The 21,613-nt window shown below is 54.7% G+C and overlaps 1 protein-coding gene across 1 annotated transcript in view; it reads left to right on the top strand.

The window, feature by feature from the left end:
• The window catches only part of SLC9A1 (solute carrier family 9 member A1), a 59,019-nt gene extending 38,144 nt beyond the window's left edge, over nucleotides 1–20,875 (top strand). Inside the window, exons 2-12 of the mRNA XM_002750488.7 lie at nucleotides 5,577–6,037; nucleotides 10,346–10,596; nucleotides 12,002–12,219; nucleotides 13,718–13,920; nucleotides 16,536–16,625; nucleotides 17,097–17,167; nucleotides 17,281–17,454; nucleotides 17,692–17,806; nucleotides 17,974–18,075; nucleotides 18,463–18,535; nucleotides 19,055–20,875. Coding sequence (XP_002750534.1) covers nucleotides 5,577–6,037; nucleotides 10,346–10,596; nucleotides 12,002–12,219; nucleotides 13,718–13,920; nucleotides 16,536–16,625; nucleotides 17,097–17,167; nucleotides 17,281–17,454; nucleotides 17,692–17,806; nucleotides 17,974–18,075; nucleotides 18,463–18,535; nucleotides 19,055–19,392 — 2,096 coding nt within the window. The 3' untranslated portion in view covers nucleotides 19,393–20,875. The remainder of the gene's footprint in view (nucleotides 1–5,576; nucleotides 6,038–10,345; nucleotides 10,597–12,001; nucleotides 12,220–13,717; nucleotides 13,921–16,535; nucleotides 16,626–17,096; nucleotides 17,168–17,280; nucleotides 17,455–17,691; nucleotides 17,807–17,973; nucleotides 18,076–18,462; nucleotides 18,536–19,054) is intronic.
• The last annotated feature ends 738 nt before the right edge of the window (nucleotides 20,876–21,613 follow it).

Below are 21,613 nucleotides of genomic sequence, written 5' to 3'. Positions count from 1 at the left end.
AGCTCATGGAAAGAAATACCTACCTCTGGCCCTTTGGAAACTGCTTCGGGAATCTTTAGTCCTAGGCTCGTACACCCCTTAAAAACAAAGTAAGAATAAAGCCAGGGATGATACGGTAAGTGGCCAAGAACACATACTCTGGAGCCAGACTGCCTGGGTTTGAATCCCAGTTACCAGCTGTGTGACTTTGAGCAAGTTGCTTAATCCTTCTACACCTCAGTTTCCTCATCTGTAAAATAAGGGGTTGGTTATTGTGACTTTCCAGAACTGTGGTGAAGAGCAAATGGGTTAAGAAGTATCAGAGTGTGCTGCTGTGAACTGTAGAGTGCTGGGCTTTCATTGGGAAGTATTTCATTGCCGTAGTTGAGACTGGCTGCCGGGGCAGTTGAAGAGGGAGTTAAAGAAATGGAATCATTGTGCAACCAGGAATCCCTTGGGATCTGGCCGAGTTGCAGCCCCAGAGCAGTCCTCAGGCCTGGAAGTAGGGCGACAGAGCCCTCAGTGTGCCCCTGGGTTACCTGGCACCGTGGGCCAAAGAGACCCCTCTTCCTAGCCCTCCCCTCTGACTTCCCAGGCCAGGGGAGGGTTACAGGAAGGGTGATCAGGCAGGTCTGGTCACCCTGGCAACCCAGGGTGAGGTGGGACAGCCTTGCCTGCTCCACTGAGCCCGTCTCAGCAGATGGGGACAGTCCGATGAGATATAAATAAAACATTCTTGTGGTGCAGAGCAGCTGCAGGGGACTAGTAGCCCCCTATCAAGTGGAAGTTTGGTGAAATGTCTGCTCAGCAAGAGAGGGAGGGAGAGAGAGAGAGAGGAGAGAGAGAGTGTGTGTGTATGTGTGTGTGTGTGTGTGTGTACTGTTCGTTCCAGATACCACCTACACTAGATAGAATGAAAACCACTTCTCCCTTCCCCCTGCCTCTTCTAAAAGGAGAGCCAACTCTGAACTGTGTCAGAGGGTTTAGCCTGTGGCTGTGGCTTGGAGATGCTGAATTCCACACTTTTGTGCCTCCTTATTCTGGGAGGACTGGACATCCTCGAAGAAGGCTGTGTGGCTTGTGCAGGCCACGGGACTGTTGGGGTAGAACTGGACATGTGATCATTGACAGGCTACTGGCTGTCTCTGTCTTCATTTCCCTGACTAATGGAGAATTTAGATGTTCTCCAAGATCCATTCCAGCTCTCACGTCTCTGGTTCTTACTCTAACTGCCTCTTCCCACCCCTGATTTCACCCTGGTGACATCACTGCTGCTGTACATTTGGGCCCTGAAAGTTTTGCCTCATTTCTTGGCATCCTGGGATCTTGCCTCCATGTGGGGCTTTTGTCAGGGTGCTAGTGGCCCCAGCCATCCTTCTGTGCCCTTTTCACCACACTGGATGTCAGCAAGCCCCCTGTACTTTGTGGGGACTCTGCAGAGATTCAGGGTGATCGCAGTTGGTGGAGTCAGGGCGTTGGGAGAGACACAAGCTAGTGTAGGCCCAGGGGCTGTTCCCCACTTCCCTGAGCCGTTGCTCCTGAAGGAGCCTCCTCCTGATGACAGAATCCCTCCCTTCCCCAGCTCTGGAAGCGCTTTCCAGTAATGTGCTGCCTACCCATGAGCAGGGAGCCAAGAGTAGATCTCAGACCTTCCTCCTCAGCCTGGGCAGGCCCTCCCCTCCCCTCCCCTCCCCTCCCCTCCCCTCCCCTCCCCTCCCCTCCCCTCCCCTCCCCTCCCCTCCCCTCCCCTCCCCTCCCCTCCCCTCGGTCCTAGAGAGCCCATCAGGGCCTAGAGCTCCTTCAGCTCACTGAGCATTGGAGCCAGAACAGGAAAGCCAGGGAAACCAGCTCCAGGAACACGGCTCCAGCCCCAGGTACTCTGGAGCTGGCTAAAGGAGAAGGAAGTCCCTGCACTGCAGTCAGGAGGCCTGGGACCCAGCTCGTTTTTCTTGTGTCCAATATAATGCCAGCTGTCTGTCTGCCTGGTCATAGAGACTCCAAGGTCTGGAATAGCATGACCCTCCCCATCAGCTGCTTCGGAGGTTCAAAGTCTGAGTCACCTCAATGTCCCCAGTGTCCATTATGGCCTGGCTCAGAGAAAATACTGAGCTTTGAGTAAAGAATTATTTGGCGCTCTCTGCTACAGGTTTGAGACACCGAAGCTACAACAGAGGGTTCTCCCTTAGACACTAGGGAAGCGCCATAACCAGCTTTGTCTTCTGCAAAATGGGGACAATACCCATCCCAAGGGCTGTGGTGAGGACTGACAGAGGGTACATTCCAGGCTCCCAGCACAGTTCTGGCTCGTGGGATGCCTTCAGAGCTGAGGAGCCTTCTTCATGTTGCTGCTCTTGGCTTGTTTCACATGCCTGTCCCCTCCCCAGGCAAGAGCTGTGGCCAACTCTTCTCTGGGTCTCCCTGGCACTATATGGTGATTTATGGGGCCAAGAAAGCTCTGTGGATTGGGTTGATGGCACAGAGTGGGGTGGGAGGCATATTTAGAGCCTGACCTCTTAGGCGGAGATGGAAGCCATCATCTGCCTGCCCCAGACTAGCTCTTTAGACTGTGCCTTCTCCTAAGGCAGCTCATGGTGCTAATACCAGGGCAGGGACAGGGAGGCTGTGGAGATGGGTCAGTGCAGCTGGCTGGAGCTGGACTTCTGGCCTTGGGAAGCTGCTTTCTGGCCCCTGCCTATAGGAGCTCTGCTGCCCTCATGCCTGCCTATCCCCCCTGCACTGTGTCTGACCCCTCCAGCACACTGCAGGTCTTTGGGGTGTTGTGCCATCATTGTTTTGTCTCAGCTGCTTCTGCCTGGGTTGTCTGACTGATCTCAGTAAGTGCCAGAGAGAGAGAGGAACCTGGGAGAAGATTCCTGCCCTAACCTGTGCAGACAGTGGTGGTCAGGGATCACTTCCTGGAGGAGGAGGCAGGTAGAGAATATGGTGTCAGCCACATACAGTGGGGGTAGAGGTAGAGGCATGATTTTCTAGAGGGAGAAACTAGACTAGGCAAAGGTTGGCAGACAAAAGAGGATGTGGCTCATATGGGGCAATTGCAAGGAATTTGGCAAGGCTGAAACCTAAGAGTTGACAGTGGGGAGAATGGAACATGAGGCAAGACCAGATGACAGAGGCAGTGCTGAAAATGTGGGCTTTATCTTCTACAGCAAGAGAGACTTGGGACCAACATGACTAGCCCTTCCCAGGGGACCAGCCGGCTACACACTGGATGTTGACTGGTGGGCAGTACAAAGACTGGGGGACTTTTCAGCAAAAGGGGTGATCTTAGAATTATTTTCCCTTTTATTGATATAGGAGGTAGATGAACAAAAAGTGACTTTTGGTCAGGTCTATTTTGAAATCAGGAGAATGCACAGGGTGGTTGTGAGGTCCTCCTGGCCTAGGATGGAGAGATCTTTTTTCTTAATGTGTTTTGAGTATCACCAGGGTGCTTGGTTGGTACTGTGCCAGGATTCTGGGCCTGGATAGTGTTCGGAGTGTGAATTTGTTTGTTTTTTTTTTTTTTTGAGACGGAGTCTTGCTCTGTTGCCCAGGCTGAAGTGCAGTGGCGAGATCTCAGCTCACTGCAACTACCGCCTCCTGGGTTCAAGCAATTCTTCTGTCTCAGCCCCCGAGTAGCTGTAATTATAGGCGTGCACCACCACGCTCAGCTAATTTTTCTATTTTTAGTAGAGACAGGAGGGTTTCACCATATTGGTCAGGCTGGTCTTGAACTCCTGACCTCAGGTGATCCACCCACCTCGGCCTCCCAAAGTGCTGGGATTATAGGCCTGAGCCACCGTGCCCAGTCAAGAGTGTGAACTTTGACTTGTAGCTGTACTAGCACTGCCCAGATCCCTACCTGAGTGTAGGAAGTTCTTTGAGCATGGAGATGGAAGTTCCTCCTCTGTCCCAAGGATCTCAGGAGTAAATAATGAGAGCAGAGGCCTGGCCAGGCAGACAGGTTATCAGAAATCTTGGGTGCTGTCCCAGCCCTGTGTATTTTCAAGTCAGCAGATATTCGTTGAGCTCATCTTGTGTCCTAGCTCTGGGTGTATGATGATAAGCAGTTACGGCATCTGCCTGCACAGAGCTTGCAAGATAGAGAAGGGGAGGAGAGACAGCTTTGCTTTCATCCTTATCCTTTTTTTTTTTTTTTTTTTTTTGAGGCTGGGCTCAAGCGATCCTCCTGCCTTGGCCCTCCTGAGTAGCTGGGACTACAGGCTCACACCATGCCCAGCTATTTTTTTTTTTAAGAGAAGATGAGGTCTCCCTGTGTTGTATAAGCTGGTGTCAAATTACAGGCCTCAAGTGATCCTTTCGCTTCAGCCTCCCAAAGTGCTTGGATTGCAGACATAAGCCTCTGTGCCAGGCCAGAGAGAGCTTTTCTCTTGAGCAAAGGGTCATACCTTCTTGGCCATGCTGACCCTGGGAGTATGGTGCCCAACATGCAACTAGATGCTCAGGTTTTTTTTCCCACCCACTTACCCACCCCAAAACAAAACAAACAATAAAAACCACTCACAGGAGCTTGGGGCCAAACCTGGTACTGAGAGAGGCCCTCTCACGGGGATTTTTGCTACTTCTCAGCTCTGGGTTTGGAGCCTCCAGGTGGACTACAGCAGACCAGGACACGGCCTGGGGAGATGGCTAGTGGGTCTCAGGCAGAGGGGTGTGAGGAGGCCTTGATGGAAGGGAAAGATAGGAGAGCTTGAATTACAGAACTGTACAGTTTGATGGGAACCGGGTCATCAGACCTGGGTTCTATTCTGGTTCTGCTCCCCATTTGCTGTGTGACTTTGGGCAAGTCCCTTCCCTCTTCTGAGCCTCAGTTGCCCCATCTTTAAAGTGGATGGCATTGAGCTAGAAGCAGGATAGCAAATAGAGTTCATCTCACCTGCCAAAGCTGGTTGCCGTTGACATCCTTCAGCCGTGTCTCGAACAGCTGCCTGGACTCAGCAGGAAAGCCTACTGTTTTGCAGGCTTGCAGACCCCAGGCCTCATTATCCCCAAGTTCCTTCCCGTGCTGGTATTCTTAGATTCTTCTGTGCTTTCTTCTGTCTCCTATGCCACTCCCCACCAGCTGGTTGTCTGCCTTCTGCTTAAACAGCTCCATGATAGGGAACTGCCATCTTCCCTCAGACAGAATTGTTAGATTGTTATTCCTCAGGTTGAGCTCAGATCTGCCTCCCTGAACTTGTGCCTGGAAAAATGCTTTGGGTTCAGGCGTAGGCGATGCCCTTAGGTACCTGGCACGTCAGTAATCAGTTTACAATTTCTGCCTTCTGGAGGCATATAGAATGCTGCTTTCTAACATTCAATGACAGCAACAGAGATAGCACATATATATCCTTTGAAAAAAAGTGCTTTAAAAACACTGTCACTTGGTTTATGATGGCAAAGCTGTGAAGCTAGCATTGTCCCTTCCATTTTATAGGCAAGGAAGCAGAGGCTCAGAGAGTTAACAGAGCAGCCCTCTGAGACCCAGCCTGTGCACCCCTCGCCAGCTGCGCTCCTCCTCCCTGGCCCGTCCCCAACCTTCTGTTCTCCCGACTCCTCCGAAAGCCCATGGCCTCCCATTCTCTCGCCCTCCGCAGGTTTCCATGTGATCCCCACTATCTCAAGCATCGTCCCGGAGAGCTGCCTGCTGATCGTGGTGGGGCTGCTGGTAGGGGGCCTGATCAAGGGTGTAGGCGAGACACCCCCCTTCCTGCAGTCCGACGTCTTCTTCCTCTTCCTGCTGCCACCCATCATCCTGGATGCGGGCTACTTCCTGCCGCTGCGGCAGTTCACAGAAAACCTGGGCACCATCCTGATCTTTGCTGTGGTGGGCACGCTGTGGAACGCCTTCTTCCTGGGCGGCCTCATGTACGCCGTGTGCCTGGTGGGCGGTGAGCAGATCAACAACATCGGCCTCCTGGACAACCTGCTCTTCGGCAGCATCATCTCTGCCGTGGACCCCGTGGCGGTTCTGGCTGTCTTTGAGGAAATTCACATCAATGAGCTGCTGCACATCCTTGTCTTTGGGGAGTCCCTGCTCAATGATGCCGTCACTGTGGTGAGGAGGCTAGGGGCCATGCCCATGTCCAAACAGGGTATAAACCCAAATCCAGGCCCAGCAGTGAATCCCTCATCCGCCCGCGAAAAATAGTAATAAAAACAGCTAAGGCCATTCCTGCTTCCTGTGTGCCAGGCACCATGCTGAGCCCTTCGACATGGATTATCTCATTTAAGTCCTCATGGCTGCCTTAGGAGGTGCTTATGATTCTCATTTTCCAGAAGAGGAAACAGGCCCAAAGAAGTAAAATAACCTACTGGAGTGTGAACCAATCTGTGATTGAACCAGGTCTGTCTGACTCCCGGGCCTGAGCTCTTGGTTTTGCTGGATTATGTGCTCCCCCCTTGACTTGACTTGCTTTTTGTTCTCTAAGAAACAGGGTCTTGCCCTGTCTCCTAGGCTGGTGACAATGGTGCAGTCATAACTCACTGCAGCCTCAAATTCCTGGGCTTGAGATCCTCCTGCCTCAGCCTTCCGAGTGGCTAGGACTACAGGCATGCACCACCACACCTGGCTAATTTTTTAAATTTCTTGTAGAGATGGGGTTTGACCATGTTGCCCAGACTGGTCTTGAACTCTTGGCCTCAAATGATCCTCCTGCCTCGGCCTTCCATAGTGCTGAGATTATAGACCTGAGCCACACTAAGCCTGGCCCTTTGCTTATATTTTAATATGATCTGGGCAAATTACTTATACTCTCTGTGCCTCAGTTTCCTCTTCACAGACCATATCATCTGTGAGGGGCCTTTCAGCTCTCATGTTGGCTGTATCTTTCATTAGAATTTGGTTTGTGCACAGTTTTTGGGCAGAGATTATGGGAAGGGCCTTGTCTCCAAAATCTCCAGAAGGTGATGAGTAAAAGAAGTTGGCCACTTGCTTGCTGTGTGACCTTAAGCAAATGCTGTGCTTCTGTGGGCCTCACCTTTGTTGTTGTTGTTGTTGTTGTTGTTGTTATTGTTGCTGTTGCTGCTGTTGAGCTGGAGTCTTGCCCTTTCTCCCAGGCTGGAGTGCAATGACGCAATCTCGGCTCACTGCAACCTCCATCTCCCAGGTTCAAGCAGTTCTCCTGCCTCAGCCTCCCAAGTAGCTGGGATTACAGGCATGTGTCACCATGCCCAGCTAATTTTTGTGTTTTTAGTTGAGACAGTTTTGCCATGTTGGCCAGGCTGGTCTCAAACTCCTGACCTTCGATGATCTTGCCCGCCTTGGCCTCCCAAAGTGCTGGGATTATAGGCGTGAGCCGCCATACCTGGCCAGGCCTCACCTTTGATAGCTACAAAGTGGCAGAGTGCTTTCCTCCAGGGTCTGCACTTGGTGACGCCATATACACCTCACACACCCTTCCTCCCAGCTGGTTTCCTTGGGAAACAGATGTGTGCATGTGCATACTCACATCGTGTTGTGAGAACACTCCTACCCCCTCCTAAGCTGTCCCCCTCAGAGCAGCTGCACACACAGGAAAGCTCAAGGGCACATGTGCATGCTCAGGCCATGCCTCCCTCCTCTGCAACACCTCAGAGTAGAGACTGACTGGTGTTCAGCTGCCAGCAGCCTCGGCTTCCTGTTCCTCCCTGCCTACTCATGGAGCTGGGTAGAGCAGAAGCCTGGCCTGAGCAGGCAGGCCTTTGTCCTGGCCTCCTCCAGCACCAGCTCTTGCCCAGGGTTACCACATGAGCCTCAGTTTCCCCATCTGTGACACAGGGATTACAGTAATCTGTCGTCCTCCCCGGCTTCTTACAGGGTTACATTAGTGTGTATGACTCACTACTGTCTGTGAAGCCAGTGGGTGCCAAAGATAAAGCCCTCTCCAGTGGGATCTGGGTGTTGGGGTTCAGTTTAGCGCTGCTGTGGAGCTTGGGGCACGGTTGTATCGAGTAGGTAATAGACCTGGCCACTTGTGAACCAATGGTCATGTCTCCCAAAGGCCATGGCAGTGGTGGTAGTGATTGCTGGTGTTCACTGGGTGCTTCCTGTCTGAATGTGTATTGCCTCATTGTTATTTATTTATTTAGAGACAGAGTCTCCTTCTGTCACGCAGTGTCACCCAGGAGTACAGTGGCACAATTGTAGCTCACTGCAGCCTCAGACTCCTCAAATGATCCTCCCCTCTTAGCCTCCCGAGTAGCTGGGACTGCAGGTGCTAGCCATCACACCCAGCTAATTTATTTATTTGTTCATTTATTTTGTAGATGTGGGGTCTCATTATGTTGTCTCGGCCAGTCTCAAACTGCTGGGCACAGACATTCTGTCCTTGGCCTCTCAGAGTGCTGAAATTACAGGCGTGAGCCGCTGTGCCCGGCCTGCGTTGTGTCTTTTCATCTGTGCAGTAACTCCATGAGGTTGACACAGTTATTATCCTAGTTCTTTGAGATGAGGAAACTGAGGAACAGAGAGGTTACATTAGCCTGATATATGATATAGCTGAGGTTCAAATCTGTAGTCTAAGTCCAAAGCCCAAGGGCTTGCCACTGTGTTACTCTGCTTCTCTGTAGTTCCAGGGATAATAGCACCAGGCCAGAAAGGAGGACCTTCCTGTCTGTGCCCACTCCATGGGCCCATGTGGTGGACCATGAGGACCCATGAATCCCCTCAGTTCAGGAATGAGTCTGCTGCTGCAGCCCTGCCTTATCCCTCAGATGGCTGGGGCTGGGCAGCACCAGGCCTGGCCAGTGCTCAGCATCTCCCCTTCCTGCCTGGCCCAAGTCAGGCCTTTCTGGAGCTCTGGGCATAGGTGTGAGTGCCCCATTTCCCAGAGAGTAAAGCTGGAGGCTGACTTTCAGCTGCCTGGTCACAGGTCTGTGCCCTGGAGCAGGTCACTTCTCACAGTCCATTCCTCCTGCTCTAGGTCCTGGGGGCTTTGGAGGATTCCCTCTCATGGATCATCAGGTCCTCCCCTCCTTTCCCCCAGGCCTAGAAACTCCCTGCTCCTTCCTGGTAGAGCTGTTTAGGACAGACTTGAGTAGGCCAGGCAGCTCAGGAAGCCAGCAATAGGAGCCAGATCCTCAAAGCTGTCTGCTGGGGAGGTCTCAGCCCATGGCTGTCAGGAACAAGTTCTGGGCCCAGTTCTGCTTCTGGGCTGGGGGCCCCCGACATGTTGTTTTACTGCAGTGAACCTCAGTTTAGCCAAGGAGCATCCTTGACCCACCTGCCTCATATGGTTGTTGAGTATCAACTTGGATAAAGACCATCAAAGGGGTTTTTTTTTTGTTTTGAGATAGAGTCTAGCTCTGTCGCCTAGGCGGGAGGACTGGAGTGCAGTGGCGCAATCTCGGCTTACCGCAACCTTTGCCTCCTGGGTTCAAGCCATTCTTCTGCCTCAGCCTCTCAAGTAGCTGGGATTACAGGCATGTGCCACCACACCTGGCTAATCTTTTGTATTTTTAGTAGAGATGGGGTTTCACTGTGTTAGGCAGGATGGTCTTGATCTCCTGACCTCGTGATCTGCCTGCCTTAGCTTCCCAAAGTGCTGGGATTATAGGTGTGAGCTACCACACCTGGCCACATCAAAGGGCTTTACAGTGTATGAAATGCCACTTAAACATCTGATGATAGTTTTGCAATGACCATCTATTTCCCAGCCCAGGAGACAGGGACGCCTTAGAGAGCCTCTAGTTCCATAGCATCTGAACTTGGCTGTTCATTGCAACCCCTGGGGAACTTGTTACATAGAGATTCCTTGGCCCTGTCCCAGAGAGTCCAAGTCCAGTATGGCCTGAACATGTGTATTTTTGGAAAGCTTCAGAGGTTAAGAAATCATGTTCTAGTTCATTGTGTGAACTTGCCTTTTTTGTGCTGAAGGAGGGACTGAAACCCAGTGATGGGCACGATATGCCAGGGTCAAGCAGTGAGAGGCAGACTTGATGTGTAGCTAACCCTGCATCAGGTAAGGTTCCCAGCACTTTATTCACTAATTTAGTCCTCACAGCAGTCCTAAAAGTTGGCGTGATTATCCTCATTTTATAGATGGGAGAACTGAAACACGGGGAGATGAATTTGCTTCCTTGCACAGCTCAGGAGTGGCGGGGCCAGGATTCCAGCCCAGACAGTTTGGCTTCAGGGTCGTCGTAGAGCTCCCCAGGGCCACCCCTTCACCAGTGTGGCACGCGGCCAACTCAGAGCAAGCTCCTCAGCCCCAGGCCAAGGTCTTGAGCACCTGCTTGGCAATACGATTTCTCTGCTACCCTGTGGCCTCTTCTTGTGACTGTGACCATGGTTAACGGAGAGGACAGGATCGCCCCAGGTAGACCCCAGGGAGCCGTGAGGCCAGGGCCCTCTCCTCCCACCCACCAGTCTGCACATCCTCCCCAGGTCCTGTATCACCTCTTTGAGGAGTTTGCCAACTACGAACACGTGGGCATCGTGGACATCTTCCTCGGCTTCCTGAGCTTCTTCGTGGTGGCCCTGGGCGGGGTGTTTGTGGGCGTGGTCTACGGGGTCATCGCAGCCTTCACCTCCCGATTTACCTCCCACATCCGGGTCATCGAGCCGCTCTTCGTCTTCCTCTACAGCTACATGGCCTACTTGTCAGCCGAGCTCTTCCATCTGTCAGGCATCATGGCGTGAGTCTGCGCACAGCAGGCAGCGGGCTTGGCGGGGTGGGGGCAGGGGCTGCCGGCTTGGTTTCCCCAGGCTCGTAGGGTCATGGAGCTCCCAGGGCCCAGCCTTGAGCTCCAGGGATGAGACATGAGCTCCAGGCTCCAGACCTGCTTGGTAGACATTTAAATGGCCAAGGTCATCAGTGGCTTCCTAAAAGAGGAGGGGTACTTCCGCTGGGCACCCTGGGGTCCAGGAATATGGAGAGGGCATTTCAGGCTATGAGCAGATGAGGCAAAAGTGACCTGCACAAGGGCAAGCCCAGGGCACAGGAGGGAGGAACCTTGGAAGCTACTAAACTTCCAGTTGAGGAAAGCCACAGCCCTGCTACTTCACTTGTCTCAAAGGGAGTCCCCTCAGCAGCCCCAGTTAGGAGGCTGGAGGCTGGAGGCCTCTGTGGAAGCAAGGAGTCTCACCAGGCCTGAGTCCTGGCGGTCCTGAGGCCCTGCTGGGCCTGGAAATGGGGAGAATGAGATGTGGACAGGCAGTGAGGGGCAAAGGGGTTCCAGTGCAGAGGGAAGGCAGAACTGAGGTTCAGGGCACCTGGCTCCCAGGAGCAGAGCCTGGGTGTGAGTGCTGGGCTGGGAGGACTCCAAGCTCCAAGCAGCTGCTTGGAACAAAGCTCCCTGCAGAGACCCCTGTGTGCAATGGCAGATGCCACCCTTGAGGGGAACAAACTTCCTAGAGACCATGGGCCTGCACCATTGATTCCTATTGGGTGGAGCGGCAATGTGTGCCCTCGGGGCAAAGGTACAGGCTCTGGAGCTGGACACAGTGTGGTTTGTGTCTTGGTTTTGCTGCCCAGAGGCAGCATGACAGTGGGCAGGTAACTTTCTTTGTCTTAGAGTCAGACTCCTCATCTTTTTTTTTTTTAAACATGGTCCCACTGTCACCCAGGCTGGAATGCAGTGGCACAATCTTAGCTCACTGCCGCCTCCACCTTTTGGGTTCAAAAGATTCTCCCATCTCAGCTCCTCAAGTAGCCGAGATTACAGGTGCCCACCACCGTGGCTGGCTAAGCTTTGTGTTTTTAGAAGAGCCAGGGTTTTGCCACACTGACCAGGACTGGTCTCGAACTCATGGCCTCAAGTAATCCGCCTTTCTTGGCCTCTCAAAGTGCTGGGATTACAGGTGTGATCCACCCAGCCTAGCCAAGATCACTCAGTTTAAAAATGGAGGGATACACCTGTGTCTGTAGGGTTGATGCCAGGATGAGTGGGAACAGGGTGTAAAGCAGGCAGCAGGCCCCTGGCCCATAAAGGAGCTTGGAACACGGGCACCTTGGTCATGGCCCCATCACCCCCTGCCAGGGAGGGGCTCAGGCAGGTGCAGCTCGACGCAGAGTCCTGAACCCACTCTTTCCTGCTCCAGGCTCATAGCCTCGGGAGTGGTGATGCGCCCCTACGTGGAGGCCAACATCTCCCACAAGTCCCACACCACCATTAAGTACTTCCTGAAGATGTGGAGCAGCGTCAGCGAGACCCTCATCTTCATCTTCCTTGGCGTCTCCACCGTGGCCGGCTCCCACCACTGGAACTGGACCTTCGTCATCAGCACCCTGCTCTTCTGCCTCATCGCCCGCGTGCTGGGTGAGGGCCAGGGTTGGGGCAGGGTAGGTGGGTAGGGTGTGGTGTGTGGGGGTGAGTGGGCTGTGGTGCGGTGTGTGGAGGGGCCAGGCTGTGTGGTGTGTGCCTGTGGTATAGTGTGTAAGTATTATGTTATGTGGAGGGGTGGGGCTGTGGTATGTGTATGCATATTATGTGTATGGTGTGTATATATTGCATTGTGTGGAGAAGCTGAGCTGTGGGGGGTTTAGGCTGTGGTGCAGTGTATGTGCTGTGTGTAGTACCTTGTGGCGGGGCTGGGTGTACGTGTGTGTGTGGAGAAGCTGGGTGTGTTTGTGGAGGGGCTAGGTGTGTGTGTGTGGAGAGGCTGGGTGTGTGTGAGGGACTGGGTGTGGTGTGTGGAGGGGCTGGGTGTGTGTGTGTGGAGAGGCTGGGGGTGTGTGTATGTGGAGGGGCTGAGTGTGTGTGGAGGGGCTGTGTGTGTGTGTTGGAGGGGCTGTTTGTGTGTGTTTGTGTGTGTGTGTGTGTGTGTGTGTGTGTGTGTGATGCAGTTTGTGATGGAAGCGCCCTGGTTGACTCCTGCCTGCTCCCAGCACAGCTGGACAAGAGGGGCTTCCCCTTTCCGTGATGGGCCCTTGAGCAGGGAGAAAGCAGCCTGTGTCACAGCCAGGCTGTGGTCGTCTCTGCAGACAGTCATGCTGTGTGAGAGTGAGGGGGCCCTGAGACCCTCTGACTCTGAGCCTGTGGTTGCCCTGAGGAGGGGCCTGAGGCCCACAGAACCCAGGTCTGTGACTCTGAGCTGAGTGCTCTCTGTGGCCCCTCACAGGCCCCCATAGGCGATAATGTCTCAAGCACAGGTGACATGAGCACGTGCAGAGGAGCATGCAGTCCTCCAAACCTGTGCAGTAGGCTGGGGTACACATGGGGACCAGACCCCAGGTGCACGGGTTTCACTCACGTATGCCCAACACACCTCACCCCAGGGCCTCTCTCACTTCCTCTCTGAGTTAGGTCTGTGTCCCTGAGCCTGGCCAGACCTCGCACTGACTTGGTGCACTTTTGAAATCCCCTTTGTTCCTGAGCCTCATCCTCCAGGGATTCTGGTTCTGTGGGTGGAGGTTGGGCCCAGCCCTCCACATTTTTTATGCTTTATTATGGAAAATTTCAAGTACTTAGAAAAGTAGAGCAAATAGGATAATGACCCCCCACATACCCATCACATAAGTATCGACTTGTGACCCATCTTGTTTGATCTTTCCCCCTTCCTGTCCCCACCCTCCAGCCACTGGAGGCCCCCTGATGTCTCTAAAGCACATCCAGGCTGGGCAAGCCCCTTCAGGATCCAGCCAGTTCTTGGATTGAGGAGTTCAGGGCACTCTGGGCTGAGGGGCCCAGGAATTGAGTGAGCAGGGTGGGCTTAGTAGTGGAGACTTCCTGAATGCAGAGAAATCACTGGTGCAGAAGCCAGGAGCGGCTGGGCACAGTTGGACCTGACCCTTACCCCCGCTGCCCTCCCCTGCAGGCGTGCTGGGCCTGACCTGGTTCATCAACAAGTTCCGCATCGTGAAGCTGACTCCCAAGGACCAGTTCATCATCGCCTATGGGGGCCTGCGAGGGGCCATCGCCTTCTCTCTGGGCTACCTCCTGGACAAGAAGCACTTCCCTATGTGTGACCTGTTCCTCACTGCCATCATCACCGTCATCTTCTTTACCGTCTTTGTGCAGGTGCTGGGACAGAGCAGAGCAGGCCCTTGCCTTGGGGACCCTGATGCTGCTCCCGTGGAAAGAGAGGAAAGCGTGTGATTTCAAATGTGATTCTAGTCCCAGCTCTACCACTAACTTGCTGTGTGACCTTGGGCAAGCCACTCCCCTTTTCTGGGCCTCAGTTTCCTCAATGGTAAAGTGAGAATTGTGATGAGTCATTGCAGAGTGACTGATCAGAATGTAAAGGAACCAGAATGCTGCCCAACATAATTTTGAAGCCATGGTGCATTAAGAGAAGTGGGTATTGGCCAGGCGCGGTGGCTCACGCCTCTAATCCCAGCACTTTGGGAGGCTGAGGTGGGTGAAATGCCTGAGGTCAGGAGTTTGAGACCAGCCTGACCAACATAGTGAAAGCGCGTCTCTACTGAAAATACAAAATTACTGGGTGTGGTGATGCATGCCTGTAATCCCAGCTACTTAGGAGGCTGAGGCAGAAGAATCATTTGAACCCGGGAGGTGGAGGTTGCAGTGAGCTGAGATCGTGCCATTGCACTCTGGCCTGGGCAGCAAGAGTGAAATTCCATCTTCCAAAAAAAAGAGAGAGAGCGAGAGAAGTGGGTGCAGACAACAGGCCCAAGATCTCTCTTTGCTACAAACTCTTTGTATGGGTTTAGGCAAGAGATTTCATATCTTAGGTTCTCAGTTTCTGCATCTGTAAAATGGGAATAATATCACAGCATGGGGAACTGGAAAGGGCTCTGAGCCAGCAGCAGGAGGCCTGGTCAGCCCTAGTTCTGTGTTGTCTCTTTGACCCTAAGAAAGACCCTCCCTTCTCTGGGTCTCAGTTCCCATCTGTAAAGTGAGGAAACCGGGCGAGGTGATTCCCAAGATTCTTTCCAGTTTGCTGGTCAGTGATTTCTGTATATTTAAATGGCCCAGGCTTAGCTAAGAGCACTCTCCTGCCTAAGGTCCCCAAGGAAGCCCAGCCTGTACAGTAATCTGATGGTACAGATTACTCCACCTTACCTGACTTTGTCTGACCTTGGACAAATGAGAAATACTCTATCTGAGCCTCCATTTCTTTTCTTTTTTGAGCCAGAGTCTTGCTCTGTCACCTAGGCTGGAGTGCAGTGGCATGATCTCAGCTCACTGCAACCTCCACCTCCTAGGTTCAAGTGATTCTCCTGTCTCAGCCTCCCAAATAGCTGGGATTATAGACATGTGCCACCACAACCTGGCTAATTTTTATATTTTTAGTAGAGATAGGGTTTCACCATGTTGGCCAGGCTGGTCTCGAACTCCTGACCTCAGGCGATCTGCTCACCTTGGCCTCCCAACGTGCTGGGATTATGGGCGTAAGCCACCGCGCCCGGCCTGAGCCTCCATTTCTTTACCATCCTGTCTGTCTTTTCTGGGCACTAATCCTCAAAAAGCCCTAGATGGGATATATCTTTGCTTTCTCTTGAGAAAAATAGATAGGGGAAACCTGGGGCTGGGCTTATTTTCTGTCCTTTAAAAGGAGAGGGTGCCCTGGTGCAGTGGCTCATACCTATAATCCCAGTACTTTGGGTGCATGAGGCAGGAGGATCCCTTGAGCCCAGGAGTTCAAGACCAGCCTAGGCAACATAGCAAGACCTTGTCTCTACAAAAAATAAAAAAAATTAGCCAGGTGTGGTGGTGCACACCTGTAGTCCCAGCTACTTGGGAAGCTGAAGTGGGAGGATAGCTTGGACCCAAGAGGTTGAGGCAACTATGAGCCATAATTGTGCCACTGTACTCCTCCAGCCTGTGTGACAGAGTGAGACTCCATCTCAAAAAAAAAAAAAAAAAAAAAAAGGGAGAGGAGGCTGCCACTTTTGTTGTCTTGCCCTGCTTACGTCTTCAAAAAAATTTTTTTATATGCTAATGATTTTCCAAGCCCATTGAAGGCAGCATTGGGGAGGAGCCCTCCCTCCAGAGCCAGCCTGCCTGGGTTTGAATCATGGCTGTACTGCTTCTACGGGATCTTAGAAAGCCGCTTAACCTCTCTGAGCCTTAGTTTCTGCATCTGTTAAATAGGAACAAGGAAGGGTCTCCCACTTAGTGCTGTGGGTACTGGAGAGCTGATACTAGAAGACTTACAAGCGCATGCGTTGGTCACATGGCAAGCATGCAGTTGAAGCTGCTGCTGCTGTTATTACTGGGTCCTCCCAGCAGTCCTTGGGGGAAGGCAGTGCAGAGGTGGTTCTCCCTGTGTGGGGCCTGACCTCCTTGGGCTTGCAGAGCAAGTGTATGGTACAGTCCACATCTGAACCCAGGCTCTCTGCCACCTGGCCCAGGCCAGATGACCAGCGTGGGGGTCATTTGGTGGTCAAACCTCTGGCCATGTCCCCAGGAAGAGGCAGGCCTTAAGGACCTCACCTTGCATGGGTGAGGACCCTGCAAGGAGCTGGGAGAGACGAGGGCCTGGCAGGAAGGCAGGGTTCTCTAGATAAGTGCTGGGAGGTGGGGGAGTTCTCACACCCTTGGGTCCTGGGAGAGGGCAAAATAGAGAGGGCATCCTAGCCCTCGGGGCCTGGGGTGCGGGAGGGAGGCTCTGCGGCCTCCCTACTTGGGTAGCAGAACTGGAGTGCCTGACACCTGCCTGCCCCCAACAGGGCATGACCATTCGACCCCTGGTAGACCTGTTAGCTGTGAAGAAAAAGCAAGAGACAAAGCGCTCCATCAACGAGGAGATCCACACACAGGTACTGGAGTGCGGGCTGGGTCCTCGGTTGCAGGAAAAGGAGCGGGGAGCAGCTGTGCCTCATGTCCCTGCCCCCCATCAGCCCCTCCTCCCTGTGTTGGTGCCCAGGGGCTCCCTCTGCTCAGGAGGCCGCCAGGGTCTAGCCATAGGAAGGTGTGGTGTGAGCAGCTGGGAGCCTGAGGAGGGGGGCATCATGCCATCTCTGCTTCCATTTGAAACCAATGCCAGGCATGGGTCCCAGGTGGGATTAGAGAAGGGGGCTCAGCCGGAGACAGGTGAGGGTTTGAGATACCCAGAGTCAGGGCTAGTGGGTTCAATGAGTGGGGTGTGGACACCACCTCCTGGCTGCTCATGGAACCACAGGGCTGGACCCAGCAGGGCTGCAGCTCGGGGAGGAAGCAGGACTAGTCAGAGGTCTTGGTTGGGAAGGCGCCCCACAGCGAGGCTTGACCTGGCCCTGGGCCCCTTTCAGTTCCTGGACCACCTTCTGACAGGCATCGAGGACATCTGTGGCCACTACGGTCACCACCACTGGAAGGACAAGTAGGTAGCAGGCCTGGTGGGCAGGCAGGGAGGGGCAGGCAAGGGACTCCCCAGCCTGGGCATCTCCCCACTCCTGGGAGCTGGGTCCATCGTCTCCCTCCTCCTCCCACCAGGCTCAACCGGTTTAATAAGAAATATGTGAAGAAGTGTCTGATAGCTGGCGAGCGCTCCAAGGAGCCCCAGCTCATTGCCTTCTACCACAAGATGGAGATGAAGCAGGCCATTGAGCTGGTGGAGAGTGGGGGCATGGGCAAGATCCCCTCTGCCGTCTCCACCGTCTCCATGCAGTGAGTGCCGGGGCCACCCAGAGGGCTTCTCTCCCACACACCAGCCCGAAAGCCCAGCTGGGGGTGGGGCCCTCTGTTGTCTTATTGGGGTGGAGAAGAGAGCTGTGGGCTCGAACCAAGGACCTGAGGCTTTGTGCCCACCTGGGTCATCCCCAGGGTGACCTTCTTCTGCCCCAGCCTGGAAGGCTCCAGGGTCCCAGGAGTCTTGGGGACCTAACCTCTGCCCTGTTGCCCCAGGAACATCCACCCCAAGTCCCTGCCTTCCGAGCGCATCCTGCCCGCACTGTCTAAGGACAAGGAGGAGGAGATCCGCAAAATTCTGAGGAACAACTTGCAGAAGACCAGGCAGCGGGTGAGGACCTGCTTCCCAGCCTGGCCCTCTCCCCACAGCCCTGCCCTGCCCTGCACCTCGGCACCAACCCTAGGGCTGGCCTGGCCTCCGCACTGCCCGTGCCCCTCCATGACTAGAGCCTTCCAGGCCCAGCTTTCTGCCCTGCCCTGATGCTGTCCTACCCACAGCTGCGGTCCTACAACAGACACACACTGGTGGCAGACCCCTATGAAGAAGCCTGGAACCAGATGCTGCTCCGGAGGCAGAAGGCCCGGCAGCTGGAGCAGAAGGTAGCCACTGCCTGTCTCCGGGAATCTGTATCCCTCCCGACTCACCCAGACTCCGCCACGGCCCTCTGAGGAACTGCGCCCATTCTAGAAGCAGGGTTTGGCTTTCGAGGGGCTTGTTGGCAGTGTAAGGGCGTGGGAAGCCGTGAAGAGTTCTAAGCAAGGGATTGGCGTGGAGGTGGGGGCGTGGTTGGGTTAGGGCAGTGGCAGGGACAGGAATGGGTGCGTTTAAGGCCAGGCAGTGTAGGTGCCTGTTTAAGGCACAGGCACAAGGGAGGGGGCGCGAGTGCCCGCATCCACGGAAGGTGGGGTGTGCATGATCGCGTGCTGTCCTGAGGGGCTCTCTCTGCCCAGCTGCCTGTGCTCACCCCACATATCCTCTCTTGTCAGATCAACAACTACCTGACAGTGCCAGCCCACAAACTGGACTCGCCCACCATGTCCCGGGCCCGCATCGGCTCAGGTAAGGCCTCTGAACCCCTGCCTCCTGAGGACGGGCACGGGCCTCCACCACCTGGAGGACAGACCTTGCCCTTGCTGACCCCAGGGGCCCCTCCCAAGCCGTGAGCTGCTTTCAGGTCAGGGGCCATCCCTAGGGAGAGAGACCCTTGGGTGAGGATGGTGCAAGGAGCTGGGAGAGACAGGGGGCCTGGCCTGGCCGGAAGGCAGGGTGTCTGCCCCATGGGGATCCCAACGTGTGGGGAAGGAGGGCAGGGCCCCAGGGCAGACTGTGACTCGGGGGAGCCCCAGGTTTGGGCTATGGAGGGACACCTCTGGGAGTCCCTGGCAGAGGAGAGGGCCACAGTCTGAGGAAGAGACATTGTGGGCTGGAGGGTCACAGAGGCCCGATTCTGAGGCCAGTCAGGACCAGGCCAGCTGCACTGGTGAGGAGGCCTGCAGGAGGCGCTGACACAGCTGAGTGGCGCGTGCCCTGCCTGGCTCAGGAGCCAAACCCAGCCTGTGCCTTGCTCTTGGTCCCCAGACCCGTTGGCCTATGAGCCGAAGGAGGACCTGCCTGTCATCACCATTGACCCTGCCTCCCCACAGTCACCCGAGTCTGTGGACCTGGTGAATGAAGAGCTGAAGGGCAAGGGCTTGGGGTTGAGCCGGGATCCTGCGAAGGTGGCCGAGGAGGACGAGGATGACGATGGGGGCATTGTGATGCGGAGCAAGGGGACTTCGTCCCCAGGAACCGATGATGTCTTCACCCCCGGGCCCAGTGACAGCCCCAGCTCCCAGAGGATACAGCGCTGCCTCAGTGACCCAGGCCCACACCCTGAGCCTGGGGAGGGAGAACCGTTCATCCCCAAGGGGCAGTAGCACCAGGGCCAGCAGGCAGCGCCCGTCCCCTCACAGACTCTCCCACCAGAGCAGGGGCTGCTGGGGGCTCCCCTTGCCCTTCCTGACCCGGATGGGCCCTGCCCCTCCCCCTACCGCATGGCAGCTGGGCCCACAGCCCCCACCCCAGCACAGCTTCTTCCTCCCCCACCTCCTGGGAAGCCTCCTCCGCACCAGAACTGCCTCCCCAATCCATGTGGCAGAATTGCTCGGGCTGGTGAGGCCGGTCCTGCCCCTCCCTAGATCCAGGCTTTTCCAGGACCTGGACTAGGGCCTCGGAGGCTCCTCCCTCTGCCATCCCCGTCCTCATTCAGACCAATCTTAGTTTCCAACCAAAGAGTCTCTGGCTCAGCTGTGGTCCCACCCAGGAAGGGAGGGAGCTGAGGCCTCCCTCAAGCAGGCCCTGCTTTATCAGGGGACACACCAGGGGTACCAGGCATCTGGCTGGGGGAGGGACTGCTGGCCACCAAGGTCTCACACTCCTCCTGCCAGCTCTGTCACCCTGGCTACCACCTCGACCTGTCCTTACTCAGAGCTGCGGGCTGAGGGCATCTCTGAGTGTCTCTGCCTGGAGCAGGGGTGGTTTCTACGGTGACAGTGACGTGACTCAGAGCTTTCCGAACTGTGCTCCCATGGGGACCACTGGCCCTGAGGGGATGCTGCTGGGGACGGACTGGTTGTGGCTCCAGAATCTGCTGCCTTTTTAAGTTTCGTTTGTTCATACTTCCATATATATGATTGTTTTTGCACAGAGGGCACTCCTGTTTTTAAAACATTTTGAAAACTCCTGGCTGAACAGTGCTCTGCCCTCTAACTCCCTCCTCACACTCCAGGAATGACCCCTCCTCATTTGTGCCTGTCTGTCCAACCCCCTCCCCCTCATTTCTCTGCCTGCTGACCTCTTGACTGTGGCCTGAAGGCTCTGACATCAGAAGTGACTCCCACTCCTAATCAAGAGTCTCCAACCTCACAGATGCTGGGCCTCTTGGGCCTGACCTTCAGTCCTGCTGACCTGCTCTTACTTCCCCCACCCCGGTTTGACCCCTGGGAAGTTCCACTCGTGTGTACCACACGCTGCCTGCTGTGGAGCCCATTGTGGAGGCGGGGGCAGCGGAGGGTGGAGAAGGCCTCCCCTGAGAATCTCCTGTCTCCCAGGGCTGGTGGGCTGGGCAGAATCCTGGACCCCCAAAAGGCCTTTGCTCACACACACTCCTTCCCCTGTTCCCCAGGGCACTCCCCCAGGATCGTGCAATAGTCAGAGTGTCCCTCTTGGCAGGGGACTGGGCCGTGAGTCCTCGGCCCATCTGTCCATCCTCCTCTCCATGCAAGTGCTGTTTGGGCAGGAGTCACCATGCAAGGGTGACATTGGCAACCATGTACCAAGCCACCGCAGCTGCTGCCAGTCTGCCGCCTGTACAGAAGAAACTGAATCTTTTTCATACTCTAATAAATCAATGTGAGTTTTTGATAGAGTCCAGGGCTGCTTCCTGGGGACAAGGGTCTTCAGGAGGGAGATTGGCATGGGAGCCTGAAGTACTTAGTTCAGAAGCTGGCACAGAAACACTTCATGACTGTCAGTGGCTCGGGTGGTGGTTCCCACGTGCCAGGCGCTGAGCTGCAGCGACAAGCTAAGCAGGATGCGCCCTGCCCCACGGGAGAGAACAGCACCAACCAGTGCCCAATGTTTGTGCAAGAGGTGAATAAGAGGCAGAGGGTAGGGAGGGGCTGTGAGGAGGACCCTCCTGAGTCCTGAGTGAATGATATCCCAGGAGGGGACTGAAGAAGGAGCTGAGGCCTCCAGGTGGAGAAGGACTCAGAAAGTACCCAAACATTCTAACTGGCAGCTGTGCCCACGAACACTGGGACCCAAGAAAAGGCCAGGTGGCTGGGTCAGGGTGACAGCAGGGGAGGCAAGGATGGGGCCTCATGCTCCTCAGTTAAGATTTTGGTCTTAACTGTGGGAAGTCACTGAAGGCCTTAAGTTCTCACCTGTAAAGTGGGGACAGTGCCCCCCCCCATCGTGAAATAAGATCAGGTGTGTACAGACGGAGCATCCCTAATCAGAAAACCCAACACTGTGCCATGAATGGAGAATTCACACCTGACCTCATGAGACAGGCTACACAAAATTATTTAAAATATATAAAATTGGGCTGGTCACAGTGGCTCATGCCTGTAATCCCAGCACTTTGGGAGGCCGAGG

The sequence above is a fragment of the Callithrix jacchus genome, chromosome 7 (genome assembly GCF_049354715.1).
Source record: "Callithrix jacchus isolate 240 chromosome 7, calJac240_pri, whole genome shotgun sequence".
Classification (NCBI taxonomy): Eukaryota; Metazoa; Chordata; class Mammalia; order Primates; family Cebidae; genus Callithrix; species Callithrix jacchus.
The sequence above is the reverse complement of the archived record's forward strand: the minus strand, read 5'-3'. Positions and strand labels throughout refer to the sequence as shown.